This window comes from Pteronotus mesoamericanus, unplaced genomic scaffold (genome assembly GCF_021234165.1).
Source record: "Pteronotus mesoamericanus isolate MK-2021 breed Mesoamerican mustached bat unplaced genomic scaffold, CSHL_Meso_final contig_55, whole genome shotgun sequence".
Taxonomy (NCBI): domain Eukaryota; kingdom Metazoa; phylum Chordata; class Mammalia; order Chiroptera; family Mormoopidae; genus Pteronotus; species Pteronotus mesoamericanus.
Window position 1 is genome coordinate 3,608,104 of NW_026555198.1, and position 18,815 is coordinate 3,626,918.

An 18,815-nucleotide genomic window follows, 5' to 3' on the forward strand; every position below is an offset into this window, starting at 1 on the left:
TTTCAAGCCCAGCACACGTAACAGCCATCTCATACTGCTCTATAGCTTATAGATAGGGCTATATAAACAGGGTGGCACTAGACAAAAGAAGGTTTGGGAGGACCTTGGCCTGCACCAACTGGGAAACCCCAGAGACTGCGCACCCAGTGGACAGCTACAGACCACGTTGGAGCACCAACTCCCTGCTCCTGCACAGCTGATCCTCCATGAGGGCAGAGGTTACTGGTCAATGGTCACAGCCAGTCTTTGCAGCTGACTGGCCTGGGTAAACCCCTCCCACTGACCTGCCAACAGCAATCATGGCTCAACTACAAGAGGAGAGTGTAGTCAGCACAGATAAAGGGTATACCTCGAGTACTGAGCTTGGGTGATAGGGGAGGCTACGTCACTGGACCCTACAGGACACCTACTACATTAGGCCATGCTACCAGGACAGGGAGTCACAGTAGCCTTACCTAGTACATAAAAACAAACAGAGAGAGGCTGCCAAGACGAGAAGACAAAGAAACAAGGCCCAAATGAAAGAACAGGTCTAAACTCCAGAAAAAAAAAAAACATGGCTCAATGGATTGAGTGCCTGCCTGTGAACCAAAGGGTCACCAGTTGGATTCCCTGTTGGGGCACATTCTGGGTTGCAGGACAGGGCCCTGGTAGAGGGGAGGTGGCATGCAAGAGGTAACCAGACATTGATGTTTCTCTCCCTCTCTCCCCACCTCCCTTCTCCTCTTTAAAAATAAATGAATAAAATCTTTAAATAAAAAAAGAAACCCTCCAGAAAAAAAAGAATTAAATAAAATGGAAATAAGCAATCTATCAGATGCAGATTTCAAAACACTGGTTATTAAGATGCTCAAGGAACTTTGATTAAAGTAAAGAATAATTTACAGGGAAACAACAGTAGAGTGGATGAAGCCAAGGATCAAATCAGTGATTTGGAACATAAGGAAGCAAAAAACAACCAATCAGAACAACTGAAAGAAAAAAGAATCCCCCCCAAAAAAGAGGATAGTATAAGTAGCCTCTGGGACAACTTCAAGAGGTCAAACATTACCATCAGAAGGGTGCCAGAAGAAGAAGAGAAAGAGCAAGAAATGGGAGATCTATTTGAAAAGCTGAGGAAAGAAAGTTTCCCTAATTTTGCAAAGGAAATAGACATGCAAGTCCAGGAAGCACAGAGTCCCAAATAAGATGGATGCAAAGAGACCCGCTCCAGGACACATCATAATTAAAATGCCAAAGGTTAAAGGTAAAGAGAGACTCTTAAAAACAACAAGGGAAAAGCAGTTAGTTACCTACAGAGGAGTTCCCATAAGACTGTCAGATGGTGCCTCAAAAGAAACTTTCGCAGGCTAGGAGGGATTTGTTATAAATATTGAAAGTCATGAAAAGTAGGGTCCTAGAGCCAAGATTGCTCCACCCAGCAAAGCTATCATTTAGAATTGAAGGGCAGATAAAGAACTTCTCAGACAACAAAAAAACTGAAGGGGTTCATCATCACCAAACCATTATTATATGACATGTTAAAGGGACTTATTTTAAAAAATGAAAAATATCAGAATTATAATAATAAAATGGCATTAAATACATATCAATCAACAACTGCATCTAAAAAAAACCAAACTAAGCAAACAAGAAGAATAGAGTCAGAATCATGGATACAGAGAACATTTTGATGGTTGCCAGATGGGATGGGGGTGTGAGGGAATGGGTGAAGAGGGGAGCTGATTAAAAATATAAATAGTAGTTACAGAATAACTATGAGGATGTACAGTACAGTACAGGAAATGGAGTAGCCATTTCCTTATGCGCATGACCCATGGACATGACCCATGGACATGAACAATGGTGGGAGAGGGAGTTGTGTGAGGGACTGGGGGTGCTGGGTGGAGGGGGCAAAGGGGAAAAATTGGGACAACTGTAATAGCATAATCAATAAAATACAGTTAAAAAGATAAAAATAAAAAAGACTATTGGCAATAAAAATATTTGATGTAGAAAAGTTTGAAATCTTACTGACAGGACTCTTATTAGGTAATAATAAACACTGATTAGTTTGAATAAAAAATTAAAATGCCTGAGATATTAAAAAATAACTTTGGAATTCTTATACATTGCTGGTATAAAATGGTAAGCTGCTGTGGAAAACAATTTGTAGTTCATGAAAAAGTTAAACATAGAATTACTGTTATCACACCTAGCAATTATATTCCTAGGTATATTTCCAAAAGAATTGAAAACAGATGTTCAAACAAAAACTTCTATATGAAACGTTCATACCAGCAATATTCCTAATAGGTAATAGGTGGAAAAAACCCCAAATTTCCATGAACTGGTGAGTAGATAAACAAATTGTGGTATAGCCAGACAATGGAATGTTATTCAGCTGTAAAAACTAATGAATAATACATGCTTCAACATGAATGACTCTAAGGAACATTAAATTAAATGAGAAACCAGCCAAAAAAGGCCACACAGTGTATGATTCCTTTTATATAAAATATCTAGAATAGGTAAATCCATAGAGACAGAAAGAAGATTAGTGGTTGCCAGGGCCTGGGGAGGGAGGAATGGGGCATGACTGCTTAATAGCTTAGGGGGGTTTCCTTTTGGAATGATGAAAATGCTCTAGAACTAGACATTGTTGATGGTTGCACAACACAGCAAATGTACTAAACACCACTGTATTAACTGTCCATTTTTAAAAGGTTTGTTTCCACCACAGTAAAAAAGAATGAGCTACAAAAATTAATACCTTGATTTTTTCACTCTCTTTTCTAACTCGCTTTGCATTTTCAATAATGTAAACAGTTTTCTTGTTGACTTCATTGTCAGCTCTGTGTCTCAGCCAATCTTCATATCCCTAGAAGGATTACAAAAAACCTATGTCAAGCTTATGTAATGAAGCTGTTAATTTCTATAACCCCCTAAATGAGTTTCCAGCAGATACTTATAGTTACAGTATTTATTTCAATTCATAATGTTAAAGACACAACACTGTACATTTTTATAGAATAACTAAGGTATGCTTTCAAAATACCCCTTAAGTAAATAGCTTTACTGTATTAAAAGATTCCTCCATTCTACATTTTAACTATTAATGAAAACACAGGCATTAGACCCTTAATATTCTTCAACTGTGAAGGACTATGATCTATTCTTCTAATTCTACTCTTATTCAAGTTAATGTTTGTTGTTTCTACTTTTGAATTTGAAGGAAATCTTTTCTGGGTGGTATTTTCTTACAGACTTAACCACTTAAATATTGCGTATTTTGCTATGTATAATGCACTGTCATGCATAATGTGCACCCATGCTTTTGTGCATATTATACACAGGATTATTATACCCATGATATGTAATCATCATACCGATGTATAATGTGCATCCTTATTTGGGAAAAAAAATGTGCATTAGACACAGCAAAACACAATCTTCTTCTGTAGTACACTACTGTAATGATCATCTCTGAGGAAACTGAATTCCTCCCAGGAACCGAATAGAAAAGGCAAGCTAGGATTATTTTGGCAGAGAATATACGAGAAGTGTTAGGGATCAACAGTGAAACTTCTACACTGACTTAGTGATAAAAGAATATAAATTGGTGTTCATTTGTTAGAATTAAAAGTAATCAGGGAAAAGTCTAATGGCTCATTTTTCTTTGGGCTTTTCATGTGAAGTGTATTTAAGGCAAAAGAACCAAGGAAGGAGGATGTTCATTTGCTTGAGCACAAGCTCCTCTCCTTGTTTTTACATCACTTTCTTTTTATTCTTTATAATTGTGTCTGTACCTTTTCAGATAAACTGTTTAAAGAATCCCTTGATCACTTCCACCCTTTTTTTTCTCAGTTTCTATATTCATTCCTACTCTGTCACTCTTTATCACAATGCTAAGCTATCATTTCAGTGAGACAAGAAAGGCCCTAGAATGAACTAGTACTGAGAATAAAATGAATCAGTAAGAGCTTTTGAAACCATATAGGCTATTTTGTGAAGTAGCAATTCTATGATATTAAAGAAAATAATCCGAACAGCCTAACGGAAAGAACATTCCAAAAGTCGTGATTTAGGAACAGAGAACTTGATTAAATATTCTTGTAGTTTGTGTTAGGCAAGAGAGAAGACCAGATAACCAAAAAAGGAAAGGAAACCTTGTTCCCAATACTGTTAAGGAGACCTTTATTTGGAAGTCAAGACACTGTTAAAATAAATTTGGTAAGTACTGTCTAAAAGGTACTATCATATAAAATGCTCGAAATACTTCAAACACATTGTAACCACACAGGAACTTCATTTCTTTATAACCTTTTCTCCTTTCTTTCCTTTTGATTTAAACTGGCCTCGTCCTGCACGCGGCTCGCCTGCCTCCTTCTCCCTTGCATGTCCACTCTCTCAGGACAATGAGGCTCTGATCAGCATCAAATAATCTCAGGAACAAAGCATCAGGTCTGTTGCCCACAGAGACAGAGTTCTGGCCAAACAAGAGGTAACATCTAGGCCTCCGTTGTGTTTCAGCTCCAGGCCCAGAAAAGCAGCAACACCTGACCATGCGATGCCATGGCTGCCACGTGGAGCAGCTGCACTGGTCAACTACTGCTACCTTAGTGCCGGCCACTCAGTAGAGATGGCGATCCTAACCCCCTCAGTCACCATCTATTTCCTGTATCATCTCTTTCCTGGAGACCACCCAGGAGCCAGGTCTTTGAGCATAAGCTCACCTGTGACTCAGGCAGGCCACTTCCTAAATATAACTCACTTTTTTTGCTGTACACAGGCAAATGGATGCCTTTAGCCCCTTTAGTCTCTTAACATCAGCATTACAAACTGTAGCAGTTGTCAGTTTTGACAGGAAACAATAAAAGTCTCCTCTACCCACCATCCCCTTCAGCATCTGCAGGAAAGGCAACAGAATTTGAAGTACTTATACTCTTGAGTTCTCTGCTATAGGCAAAAACAAAGAAACAAACAAACAAAAAACCCCACTAGAATGGATATTTTTCTGACAGACATACCACAATGAAAAAATTAATGCACATTAAAAATTTGCCTCCCATTTCCCGACTAAGCTATACTTTCCACCTACTGTTTCTTTTTGAGTTACATCACCACACACAAATACTGAGGAGGAAAGGAGCAAGGAAATTAAGCATGTACTTTACAATCATTTTAACAGGTTTTCAACAGGAACCAAATATAAATTAAATCCATCAGAGATAATGCCCACTCTATATACATTTGGGAAAAAAAAACCCAAAACCTTTGACAATGAAATTTAAACCAGAGAGGAATAAAATGCAGGCAAAATTGTAAATAAGAAATTTACCTGCTTGATGGCCGTAACAGTTATAACAAAGAAAAGTGGAAGTCCACTGGTAACTGGGCTAGTTGGTGTATCTACTATGACCTAAGTAAAAATATTAAATTGAAAGTAAAGTGAAAATAAGCTAATAACTTCTATGTGGCACTTACCTGCTGCAAAAATTTCAGCCAGAATGCAGACAAAACACATTCTGGTAGCAGGGTGAATGTTAACTTTCAGTAAAACAAAAGCAATTCATACAACAGTTAATTTAAGAAAATAGTTCTAAATCAGGTTTAGTTTTCATCCCAGCTTAGATTAACCCCTTTACTGAAATACATCCATTCATTTAGCATCTACTTTTTGAGCACCATTCTGTCAGGCCCCGTGCTATTATCAGCCAAGCTCTACAGATGCTGCTTTAAACAGATGGAGGAAAATCCCTAACCTCATATAGCTGGCAGCTTACAGAGAAAACCAGGCATTAAACACATGACTCATTGAAGTTAACTAGGTGAAAGGGGGGTTGCTTTCCAGGAACAGTAAACAGTGTATACAACGTCTCTATGATGGGAGTGTGGCAGAGGTTAAGGGAATAAAGGAATCCAGTAGCAAAAGATTGTTGTGAGATGGGGCCGGAGAGGGAAACGGGACAGACCAAGCAGGACCCTCTTACACTGGAATTTATTCTTTATCCCACCAACAGTGGAAAATAATTGAAGCTTCTAAGCCTGGAGAGGTCACATGAAGAGAACTACATTTTGAAGATATTCTCACTGCTTTGTGGAAAATAAAATGGAAGAGAACAAGAGTGGAGACGGGGAGTCTGTTGAGGAGGCTACTGCTCTAATGCAAATAAAAGATGATGGCTTGGGCAAGGGGAGTAGCAGCAGACATGGGAAGATGTTCCAGAGATATTTAAGAGGCAAATATGGCAGGACTGGTAAGGAATTTCTCATGAGGGCTGATTAAAGATGTCTTCCAAGTATCTCGTTAAGATAGCTGGTGGATGATGTCATCAGTCACTGAAATAGGAAATAATAAAAGAGAACTAGATTTGAGGGTCAGAGGACCATGAGTTCTATTTGCCCTCACAATTCATTGCCTCTCATCTCTAACCCCCATCCAGTCCTGCCCCTGCCTCACACGCTGTGTTGCAGACATAACCTTTTATAGGCCTCTGTGCCTTCATGCACAGACTGAAACACCAGTCTTGAATCCTTCAAGGCTTAGTTCAGAAATCACCTATTCTTTGAAGCCTTTTCAAGCTCCTCCTGGGTAGGAAAAAAGTACAACTTCCACCGTATCTCCATAGCATTTTGCTCATGCTATTTTTATGACTTCCACTATATTAAATTAAGTGAATACATGACTGTTTTTGGCTATACCATAAATTCCTTAAGGATAGAAAAGCCATTATCTCAATTTTCATTGTATCTGCTAAAATCTTTGCTGCCTGGACTACTGAAGGGCACATAATAGGTGCTTGGTATATGTTTGCTGAACTGAACTGAAACACCCTGCATGCCAAGTGGAATGACTCTTCTGAATACAATTCTCTAAGCATTTTATCTTATGCTGTTCTGTAAGACATCTTACCACGAATGTAGAAGAGCTCCTTTTCAAATGCCCTGTCATTCAAGATTGAAACTGGCTCTTTCCCATATCACAACCCAGATTGGTTTTAAGAAGCAGGGCTAAATTCAATTACAGTACCATTTACTCAAAGACTTAAAGTGAATAAACAGAAGCACTTAACATCAACAAGGTATTTGAGCAATTGCACTGGATGTTTCTCCTTCATTTTAAAAAATGAAGTGAGAAGAAAAAAGTACCTTTAATGTAGTAAACTTTTCAGGGGGTGATTTTGGCAAGAGGAAGATTTTAATCACTTATAGACTTAAAAATGGAAGATGCAATTTAAAATGTCTAAATACTAGGCTATCACCCTTAAAATAAATGAATGAAAAGCAAAACTGAGAATCAGGAAGTGATAAATTTTCAATTAAGCTGAAACTAGTGCTTAAAAAAGTAAACTATTAAACTATTTTCAATTTAATACATACCACTGTGTTTAATGGTATCCAGTACATGTCCTTCTAGCATGAACAGAGATATAAAATCCATGAAAGTTTTTAAAAAGAATCTCAACAAGTTTTCTAGTGAAAATGCTACTTTAGAAATATACAAAATAAAACTTAAAATGTAATGAATATTAGTACTTTAAAAAGTATTATTATAATAAGCCCTGAAGCATCTTTTTATTCACAGGGCATTTTAAGACTGGAAATGGATTGAAAATTTGTTTGAAGTAATTAAGTCTCTAAAAGTAGAGTGCCTATTATGGAGCTCTTACCTGTACAAGGAAAATGATGAGAAAATAAAAATTTGCAATTCTTCTAAACTGTTCAAACAGGTTCTTTGGGAGGAAATTCCAAAGTGTATACTGTAAAAAAGAAAGAAAAATATATTATTAGAAATCAACTGATATATCTTAGTAGTAATAAATAATACGGTCCAGATTATCCCAACACTCTGAAAACATGTTAAAACCCACATCTCACACATATGAATAAGCATATACTTAGAGGTATAGTAAATAAACACTTTTTAGTAATAAAGTTTGTACTTTGATCATTACAATCGGACCATCTAGTCCCACACATCTACTTTCTCTGACGTAATTTAAATTAGGTTCCTTGTTATGTGCTCTCATATCATCCTATACTCTCTTGATAATACTTGTTGCAGTGGATAACTACATATGTGTGCATTTTTAATTTAAAATGTCCCCCTCGATAGGCAATGAGTGGGCTGTCCATTTGTCTTTTCATTATTTCCCCCAACATCTAGCATGATGCCTGACACAAAGTAGACACTCAATAAAATTAGTTGGATGAATGAATGAACAAATTAATTCCTCTGGCTCAGCTACCCTTTGGAGTCTTGATCGCAGTCATAGATATAACTCTGTCCCTATCAGTACCTCCATGACAACTGAGGTGTATACATAACCGTGGATCACAGAGGGCTTTCACTTTAATTAACATACCACCCTGGGCTTTGGTAACTGGTAATATGTAAAGGTTTCAATGCTAAAGTGTACATGGGCAGGAGGAGAGACCTCTTGAGCCAACAATCAAATCACATGGACTTTCTTTCTCACCAATAACTTAAGCTCAAGGAGTGGGTCACTAAAAATCACCAGAAGTTGGATTTCATAGATGTCTTAATTAAGAAGATGAGAAACCAGAAAAAAAAATGTTTAACCTAAATATCTAAATTTATACTAGAACAGCCCAAACTATCTCCATAATGTGAAAAAAAATCCATTAAGTAGGGTGTATAGAAATATACTACTAACGCCTCTTTAAAAGGTTTATGGGCTCAATATTTCCTAGGGGAATATCAAGAAAAATGAAGATGAGCAGAGGGAAACATATTCAGTGATGTGGCTGCCTTCCAACCAATAGACAACCTACAAAGTTCTTCCCCCAAGGTTCAGAAATTCCTCAAGGAAGCCCATCCAAAATGAAGTGCAGAACTGTGGGTGCCTGGGCATCAGTTGGGAGAAGAGAGTTCACACTTTCATCAGATTCCCAAGGCAGCTTGTGTCCAAAAATAAAAGGGATCGAAACCATTGATCCAGTCACACTTTCAAGCTGATGCAGTCCAGATCAGCACCTAACTATCCCAACAATAGGCTAAGAGCTGAACTTCTGGCTTGTTGACCTTATGTTCCGTAACTAAAAGATTTAAAAAACAAACAAACAAACTTGGGATGTTGTTATTTATTTTTTAACTTTTAGATTTTATTTATTTATATTTAGGGAGAGGGGAAAGAAGGGAGAGAGGGAGAGGAACATCAATGTGTAAGAGATACATTGATTGGTTGCCTCTCCCATGCCCCCCAACTGTGGACCTGGCCAACTGGGAATTGAACTGGTGACCTTTTGTTTCTCAGGCCATTACCCAATCCACTAAGCCATACCAGCCAGGGCTAACTAAAGGATTTTTAATTAAACAAACATTAGGAACTGTCAGCGTCCTCTCATGGGTCTTAACACATAAAAGGGAACATTTTTGTTGTTGTTTCTAGGGCCTCATGGTTCCTTTAGCACTTTTGTAACTTCCTAAAGAATGGCTTCCTATAGGAACTATGCTTACTCCCTTTATAGGAAACTACCGGTATATGCCCTTTCCTTTCCTATTTGAGGTCATGAGTTACAATGAGCTGCAATGACATGGATGGACTTAGACGGTGTTATGCTAAGTGAGATAAGTCTGACAGAGAAAGACAAATACCTTATGATTTCACTTTTATGTGGAATCTAAAGAACAAAATAAATGAACAAACAAAATGTGAACAAACTCATAGGTAAAGAACATCGTGATGGTGGCCAGATGGGAGGGGAGTTGGGGAAATGAGTAAAATACAGGAAGGGATTAAAAAGTACATATTGGTAGTCACAAAATAGTCACGGGATATAAAGTGCAGCATAGGGAATATAGTTAATAATATAATAACTATGCATTGTGCCAGGTGGGTACTAGATTTATTGGGGTGATCAGTAATCTCGATCTTAGTTGCTACAAACCAAATACAATGTTAGTTCACAGGAAGAAAGTGTTTATAACATTTGTTTCATTAACAATCAGAATGAAGATGGGTGGGTGTCATAAGTAAGTTCTCGCTCAAAGAAGTCACTAAGTAGATCTTTTATGCTATCTTAACATGCAATTATAAACTTACAAAGCAACACCAACATTTAGAACATGTGTAAAAAGGAGTTCTATGTCCTGGTCAGTGTGGCTGAGTTAGGTGGAGCACTGTCCCATAAACCAAAAGGTCGGGTTCAGTTCCTGACCAGGGCACATACCTAGATTATAAATGGTTCGGTCCCCAGTCAGGGCGGGTGTGAGAGGCAACCAATTAATATTTCTCTCTCACACTGATGTTTCCCACCACCTTCTCTCCAAAATCAATAAGCATATCCTCAGGTGAGAAAAAAAATAAAATTTAAAAAATAGATTCTACAGAAAAACACCAGCTTCCCAAGTATATATAATGCATTTTACATCTGCTCTGTAGTTAACTATATAATTGGTACATAAATGTGGCCTCTTCAGATGCAATTATGTAAAACAACTGTGGGTCAGCCCCTCTAACATTAACCACTAATTAAAGGAGGGGGGATTGAAATAAATTAAATTACAGTTTGAGAGTCTGTTATTTCAATTTAAGCCAAGAAGGGGCTTTAGAACATTACCTGTTTTTACCTAAGGTCCACAATTTTTCTGATTTAGCATTAAAAATGTAACAGTGTAATAAGTCTCTAAGTAACTTGTTCTACTCTGTCAGTACATCACATGGGAAAGAGAAACAGTTAAAAAGTAAGCAGTTACTATTTAAAGTAACCATAAAAGTTAACAGCCAATTGTGAATGAGCTATCAGAAGGAGCACTGACTTTTCTAAGTACTAAGATTTGGATCTTATGGAACAAAATAACAACTTTAAGATTAGTTGTAAATAAGCACCCAGTTGTAAAAAAGCAGATTTATAGCTGGAGTGACTATTCATTCTGTTTAAATTACTGTATTCATTTGATTATCAGCTCTCCTTATTATAGGCATTAAATACAATTTTGAGCATCATAGCAGTCTACTTTCATTTCCCTTACCAATGCCAAGCAACGTTCTCTTTTTAAGTATCACTCTCTCTACCATAAATTGAGAAGAACAAAAAGAGTAACCAGGATATTACTGCATTAGGATTTAGTAACTTCAGCTAAAAAGGGACCTTCCGGGAATTTGATAAGACTCAGGCAAAGAGATATCTAAGAAATTCTACAGGCAAATCTGATATTTTATTTATTTTTTTTATTGTTGTTCTATTACACTTGTCCCAAATCCCGCCTTGGTCTCTCCTACCCTGCCCACTCACCCCCCTCCCCTGCAGACTCTCAGTCAATCCCCACCCTTTTGTCCATGTCCAAGGGTCCTTGATCTGATTTTTAAAATGAGGATAAATACTAGCATATTTTTAGGCTTGAAACTTTAATCCAAGATGTTCTTTTACCTAAGAGTACTCAGATTAACCTGGGGCATACCTTCAAAGAGTTAGGTGAAGTTCACTGATTCTTATCCCACTGAAGGGCCTTCAAGGTAAGGCTTAGGATTTTTAAAGAAAAAGAGAAAATTGGAACAGAGGAATACAATGAAAGCTAAAGATCCTGGCAGGAGCAATCAATTCTTCTTTTACTGTAGGAGGGGATTTCCAAATTTCATACCAACTACATAATTCTGGTGATTCCCAAGCAAGTTTTTCTAAAGAAAATGTTTGTATTCTCAGAAACAGAGAAGAACACTAATTTTATAAGTAAAATTTTAAGTCCAAGTTTTTTTTTAAATCTTTAGTGCTCCTTACATCAGCAAGACTTATTCCCAGTGTTACACTGACATTACTGATGGCCATTTGTAAACAAACAGAAAGCAATCAATTAAAAGAAAATTATTTTTATTACTAAAGAATTGAGAGAGAAAATCAACAGTTGCTACAAAGTTGGAAGGCAGCTAACATATTCTATAAATTGTACATTTCTTCAGCTTTCCAGCTTGGGCCCGGCATAATGGCTCCCGCAAAGAAGGGTGGCAAGAAGAACGGCCGTTCTGCCATCAACGAGGTAGTGACCAGAGAGTACACCATCAACATCCATAAGCGCATCCATGGAGTGGGCTTCAAGAAGCGTGCCCCTCAGGCACTCAAAGAGATCCGGAAATTTGCCATGAAGGAGAAGGGAACTCCAGATGTGGGCATTGACACCAGGCTCAACAAAGCCCTCTGGGCCAAAGGAATAAGGAACGTCCCATACGGTATACAGGTGCGGTTGTCCAGAAAACGAAATGAGGATGAAGATTCACCAAACAAGCTCTATACGTTGGTCACCTATGTACCTGTCACCACTTTCAAAAATCTACAAACAGTTAATGTGGATGAGACGTAACTGCTAATTGTCAAATAAAGTTATAAAACTGCCTTTGAGGTTTGGTTTCCTGTTTCTAGTGGCAATGTAATGTGTTTGTATATCTTAAAGTACTTGCCAATTAAAGAATCATTTGGAAAGCTTAAAAAAATTGTACATTTCTTCAATTAAAAGATTCTGGTGCAAATACAAATAGCCAAAAGACAATGTGAGGAATAAAATGTCAAATTATGAAACTATTATTCTCTCCAGAATGGATCCAAAGGCCTCTTTTTAAGAGAAATAATTCCATACCTTCAAAGCACATGAAATTGAGGAAGTCAATAGTACTGTTCAGGACTATAGTAACAATAACCACAGAAATATAAGTAATAATAGCAGCTACCATTTATTGAGTTGTTACTGTAAGCCAAGCACAATGCTCAAATGCTTTCTGTGGGTTACTTTATTTCATCCTCATCACAATCCTGTAAATATTGTTAATATCCCCACTTTACAGATAGGAAAATTGAGACCAGAGAAGTTAGAAGTTAGATGACTTATTTTAACTTCAAACCTAGGTTTTCTGTCTACAAGAATGGAGCTCTTTATCAACTGCACTGTGTACTATCCTCTTATAAATATCATTGCATGAAGATTTTGTTTTTTGTGGTTAGTACGAGGGGGAACCCCTCCCCCCAAATAACTGGAATTATCTTCTGGAGGGCGGGCCTCTTTAGTACAGCCTTCCCCTGCTAGGTGAGTGTTCTAGGAACCCATCTGTATCAGTGTACCAGCTGGAGCTGTTGTGAGAGGCTGCACTTGGCCTCAGTGAATTTTTGTTTTGAAGATTCTCTCAACACGTTTGCCCATTTCATGATGGGTGGTTTACAATCGCACCTGCCCACACCGCACGGAGTGTTCAGCATTTTTGACCAAAACCATCATGCCCCGCCCCCCCCATATCCCACCCTCTCATTCACCCTATCTCGCCCTGAATGACTTTTTGTTTGTTTACCCAGATGAAAAAAGTCCTTAAAGGGAAACATTCTTGTTGACGTGGAAGAGGTGAAACAAAAAAGAGCAGAAGCACTAAAATGCATTGAAATCGATGAGTTCAAAAACTGTTTTGGGCAGTGGAAATAAATGTCTCAATAGGTGTATTGCATCAATGGAGAGTATTTTGAAGGTGACTGGAGTTTAAACATGTAAGAATAAATAGACAACATTTTATAAATAAATCCCAGGTGTTTTTGGGTCCCCCTACTCATACACTGTCATTTCTTCTTTTTCTGCTCTAGCTCTTTTATGAAAAAACAGATTAGTTAATATGCAGTTAACTAAAAAAACTGTAAACATAATATTTACAGAGAAAAAAGAGATCTGTAAGTCCATCAATGTTAAATGCTTTATTCTGGTTTCTAAAACATATACATACACATATAAACAAACCTGTTTGGACACATTCTTTTTTTGTCCTGTGAGCTCCTGAATATTTAAAAAAATATCCTATTGCATTATTTTACCTGCTGGCAAAACTGAAGCTAGGTAAAATATGAGAAATATCCTATTAAATACAAAAAGAGTTGAGAATTAAACTGAGTTTTAAATGTTCTTTGAAAATATGAAAATGCAAAATATATCACAACAAAATGATTAACACTAGTCCAACGGAAAGTCACTTTGCCATCTTCCACATAAAAAAACTATGGAAAACAATAATTCCCTAGAAAGTACTTTATATTTCACTTGATGCAAAAGGGGAGATGAAACTGAGAAAGAAGCCCAAATAGCACAATGATATGAAAAGGGCTTTATTACTAACTCAGTTTGGAGACCACATCACTTACTCACAGTTCCTCTAGGTTTGCTTTCTCCATCTGCAAAGTCATTGAATTGAACAAGATGACATCTTAGGATCTTTCAGGTCTACAAGTCTATGATTCTGAGCCAGATAACTACTATTGATTGTTTTCTTAGATATTAAGGGGTAAGTCACAATTTTCAGTGAAGGACTATTCATTATTTTGGGCACACATATGGAAGTTACTGATTGAAGATAAATTTTCTGCCATAAGGCTAAAAATTAACAGGAAATACATCACATCCAACTATACTCATAGTGTTCTACAGGGCATCAGATCATAAGACAACACAGTTTTTGTTCATTCTGTCCATATTTACATGTTAATCTCCTAGCTAAGCATAATCTGCACATCACTACCCAAATATAAATCATATATATGTTTAAAAACTAAAATGTTGCTGAGACTGGTGTGGCTCAGTGGATTGAGTGCTGGCCTGCGACTTAAAGGGTTGCGTGTTCGATTCCCAGTCTCAGGCACATGCTTGGGTTGCAGTCCAGGTCCCCAGCAGGGGGTGCACAAGAGGCAACCACACATTCATGTTTTTGTCCCTTTCTTTCTCCCTCCCTACCCTTCTCTAAAAATAAACAAAATCTTTAAAAAAATAAATTTAAAAAATCTATTCTAAAAAAGCCTTTTGAAAGAAAACGAAAATGTTAAAATTTTAAAAAATTGCATAATATTGTGTTGCAGGTTCTAAGATGTTTGTAAACATGCAGTGAACCAACTGTCAACCACATTTTAGATATCTCTTGTCAGGTTGCATGAGTAAGTACGGAAAATTACCAAAATCTATGCCATGGTACAAGAGATGGCAGTGGGTCAACCATCCAGCACCTAGCACCTAATCTGGTCAGCCAAAGGTAATGATTAAGGTTAGTAAACTAATACTTGTAGAATGATGACTATAGGTACTAGAAACTATAAAGAGTGCTTTCACACATTGACTATCAGCTGTATTCCACTGAAGAGAACATTCAGACTTAGGGATTAATTTGGACAAAGTCACAGTGCTAGTAAATCCTCAGGCCGGGATTTAAACTCAGATCTTCAGATTCTTAACTGTTCAAGCATTGTACTGAGCAGGGTACACCCTTAGAACCCAGGCATGTACTTGAGAAGCTCCTCAGTGAAACAGAAAGAGAAACAGATGTTTCTCCCCACCAAAATGTAAATTATTTACAAACTAGTCCATCCAAGTAAGGGCATTATCAGAAGTTTTAAGCAAGTAAATAATTCCTACTTTCAGCACACTTTACGGCTTAAAGTAAGATGTATAATCAACAGACACTGTAAATCATAATGGAAGGCAAGTGAATAATGTTTCAGCTATAACGAGACAAACTGATACTTTTAAAAAAACTGTTTTTTGGTGGAATAATTATCACAGTCAGTATATGACTGGTATAAGTGCACGGCCATTTATGCATATATAAATGCACCAGCTTCCTCAGAAACATAAAAACAAGTGCATTATCTGGCTCACTATATGAATGTATGTGGAGTTAAAAACTTACCTTAGATGAGACTATCCTATTATCACAAAACCTTTGTGTAATGTAAACTTCTGCTGCTGAATCTGGATGATTGCCAACAAACACTGTGCGTGTACCAACTCGCTTCTCTTCTCCAGCACACTGACCGAAAGAAAGAGGAAGAAAGTCAGTTTTCTCCACGCTTCCACAGAACTCAAAATTCTTGTCTAAGCATATTTAGCTATGGTCTAGTGAGAAAGAGCAATAGAGAGAGGACAAAACCTTCTTAGGAATGTCAAACTCCACTAAGCTCTTAGTTGCTGATTTAGTGAAAGTGCTGCGTGAGCCAACTGTTCTGAGGCCAACATTGCAATTCTAAAATGTTTAAATTACGTAAAGTATCCCAGAGAAACAATAATTTTTATTGTCAGTCATTTTTCTTTCATCCATAGAATATCAATTATCACCATCATGGCAACACACTAACTTAGGAAAGGTCTGACTGGAAATACTTGATTTTTATACAACTATTGATGACAGTCTCGTCAATACCCTTACCAGACAGCAGAAAACAGAATGCAAATTACTTCTAAACACAAAATAATTACTTATAAGAATACAGAAATACCATGGCTGCTTCTACTACCAAAATGATCAGCTATTTCTATCAAAAAAATTGTGAATTCTTTGGCTTTACAGGAAAGACATTCCTTTGTGATCTCTCAGGGACTACTGTCAAAAAGCCCCATTTCACAAAATATTTCTCTAAAATCCCTTTTACATTTTAAAAAAGTAGATCTGCTGAATCTAGATGTTCTGAAGTTGAGCTCCATTTTACCTCACCCCTTGTATTTTACTGAGGCTTCACTCTATTTTCTTTTCTTAAATCAGGATAACACATTTTCTTATATAAATTTAGGAGTCTCCTTTGATGGCACTACTTTACCATGTTTGAGACAACAACATATTTAAGTCAAAGGAAGTATGACAGAAACCAATATCCACTTACTTACTTCCATTATTTTTGAAAAAATAAAATCCCTCAACCTAAAATATTTTAAAAGTATATAGCCACAAAGATTTTCCTTCTTTTTTGATGATCTATTCAAGGTTCAAAGATGTAAATCTCTACCTGAAAGTAATCACTTTAAACAAAACTACTTAGGGCTTGCAAAATTCTCTAAATGTCTATGTTTGGATGTATTCTAGTCTGAATTCTTTGCACCTTATATATATAGTACAGGAAATGTGTTTTTATTTTAAAAAAATAAAAATCACCCCCAAGATATAGATAGGTAAGACCTTCTGCCTCACCATCTTTTTTACTTAAGCTTATTAAATAATTATTTAGTGGGGGATTTCCTTCAAAATCTGTAGGGAATCAACTGAAAAGCAACTGGGTTAAAATCAAGTAGGAGAGGTTGAGGCTTTACATAAAGGATAACTTCTGGGGATAAGGGAGGCTGTGGGAATCTCTATTCATGGCAAACTGCAAAAAAATCAGTTAAGTATCAGTGCTAGATGGCACAATTATTTACCCATCTGCCTAAACACAGGACAGTAGAACCAATGGTACAGGTCCTTCACATGCCAAGAGTAAGTGATTAGCAGGTAAATTTTCAAACAGTTCCTGGAAACAAATAAAAAATACCTTTACCAGAATGGTAGCTATATACATTTTGATTCAGGAACTGACTTTGTTTGCAACAGTAAAATATAAGGTCTGATGCAGCTTACTGAAAAGATCACTAAATTTTCCGTAAGATCCATTTTGTAAAATGTAAACTAAAAGTGAATACACCTACTAAAAGTACAGTTTATTCTCTTTCACACTTACCCTCACCTTCTGTTTCAAGTTACCGTTTCACTGTAGTTTCTAAAACACTTCAACCTTGCAACGTGCCAAATCGAATGACAGAAATTGTTAAGTCCATATATACACACTGCAATTTACAACATCTAGTTTAATATTCATATGGTTTAGTTTTCCACACAAGCAAGAAGTGGCATAGAGTAAATAGAAAAGAACTACCTTTCATGCCAGTTCTCAGATCATTCTGCAAAAGGAAAGGGGAAAACTAAAAGAAAAGTGGCAGAGGGTCAGTGAGTGTTTTCTGCAGGATGTTTCATGTGCTGCCAATATAAATTGTTCCCCTCAGTTAACAATGGTCACTGCTTAACTCAAAACGAAATTGAACTAGTACTTCCCCACTTTTGAATTGTCTTCAACTTTCTTCTCTGGCAGGTCACAGCATTCCAGAGAACAAAAGGAACAAGCAAAATGCAATTTTTCAGGCACACGATAGTTTTATGAATTCTGTACATCTAAATAGCATTTACAGTCTCCCTAGGTGCCTTTGCCATACATCTCTGGGATCTCTTTCAAATATGCCTAAGTGACCTCCATCTCCATTGAATTGGACAAAATGGATTAAAATTGGTATTCGGGTGGGGGGGCAGATCCGGGCAGTGATCACTATTAGATGATGAAATAGAGGACTGAGAGCTGCGACTTGTCCACTCCAGAGGACTTTTCATAAAAGGACAGTCTCCTCAGCCCAGGTAGGATTGAGTTTGGAGCTTCCTGAGAACTAGGGGTGAGGTAGAATGAAACAGATAACTTCTCCATGCCTGTTTTCACTCTAAAATCTGATGAACCTGCAGTTTCTGGTGCAATCTGCTCTCTTTAATGTTGTTTGGTCCGCATATAAAAATGGCAATGCTGAACCCGTGTAAATTCACTGTAATTTTCCACTTGCTGCCAATGAAGTATTTAAACAATGGTTTTAATTCCTGGGATTTTTGAATAATGTACGTGCCTTACCCAAGGCAGAGAAACTCCAAATGGGAATCATAAAATAATTTCCCATTTGGATGGCATACAATGTAGTCTGGGGTGGGTGTGTACAATTCCTACCACCTTATAGTGAGTTTTAATCTATTAAGAGTTCCATCCTGTGTTGAACTGCTTCCCATTCATATGTCCTTAGAAACAATTTTAAAAATTGAAATATATTGGCACCAATTCTATTTTCATGACACGGTATACAATATAATGAAAAGTATTATATAAAGAATATTAAAAAGTATATTTGTAACACTGAATTAACAGAGAAAGCAACTTAATTCTCTTTCTCAAGATAAAAATTATCCTTTCATACTCTTGCTTCATAGCTCCACAGTATACATTGAATATTGTTTTAGCCCTGGCTAGTG

General features: G+C 37.0%; 2 protein-coding genes across 5 annotated transcripts in view; one reads left to right on the forward strand and one right to left on the reverse strand.

Annotated features, from left to right (window-relative positions):
• ATP11C (ATPase phospholipid transporting 11C) overlaps positions 1-18,815 on the reverse strand; it is a 180,902-nt gene that overhangs the window by 87,471 nt on the left and 74,616 nt on the right. For all 4 annotated transcript variants that reach the window (XM_054579565.1, XM_054579568.1, XM_054579567.1 and 1 more), the window contains exons 2-5: positions 15,642-15,761; positions 7,653-7,742; positions 5,321-5,401; positions 2,753-2,860 (exon numbers count right to left, since the gene is read on the reverse strand). In XM_054579565.1, coding sequence (XP_054435540.1) covers positions 2,753-2,860; positions 5,321-5,401; positions 7,653-7,742; positions 15,642-15,761 — 399 coding nt within the window. The remainder of the gene's footprint in view (positions 1-2,752; positions 2,861-5,320; positions 5,402-7,652; positions 7,743-15,641; positions 15,762-18,815) is intronic.
• LOC129075488 (60S ribosomal protein L31-like) lies at positions 11,918-12,301 on the forward strand. Its single transcript, XM_054579569.1, has one exon. It carries the CDS (start codon positions 11,927-11,929, stop codon positions 12,299-12,301), a length of 375 nt encoding a protein of 124 aa, XP_054435544.1. The 5' UTR covers positions 11,918-11,926.

Coding starts and splice junctions, on each gene's coding strand:
- LOC129075488 (XM_054579569.1), top strand. CDS start 11,927: ATGGCTCCCGCAAAGAAGGGTGGCAAGAAGAACGGCCGTTCTGCCATC.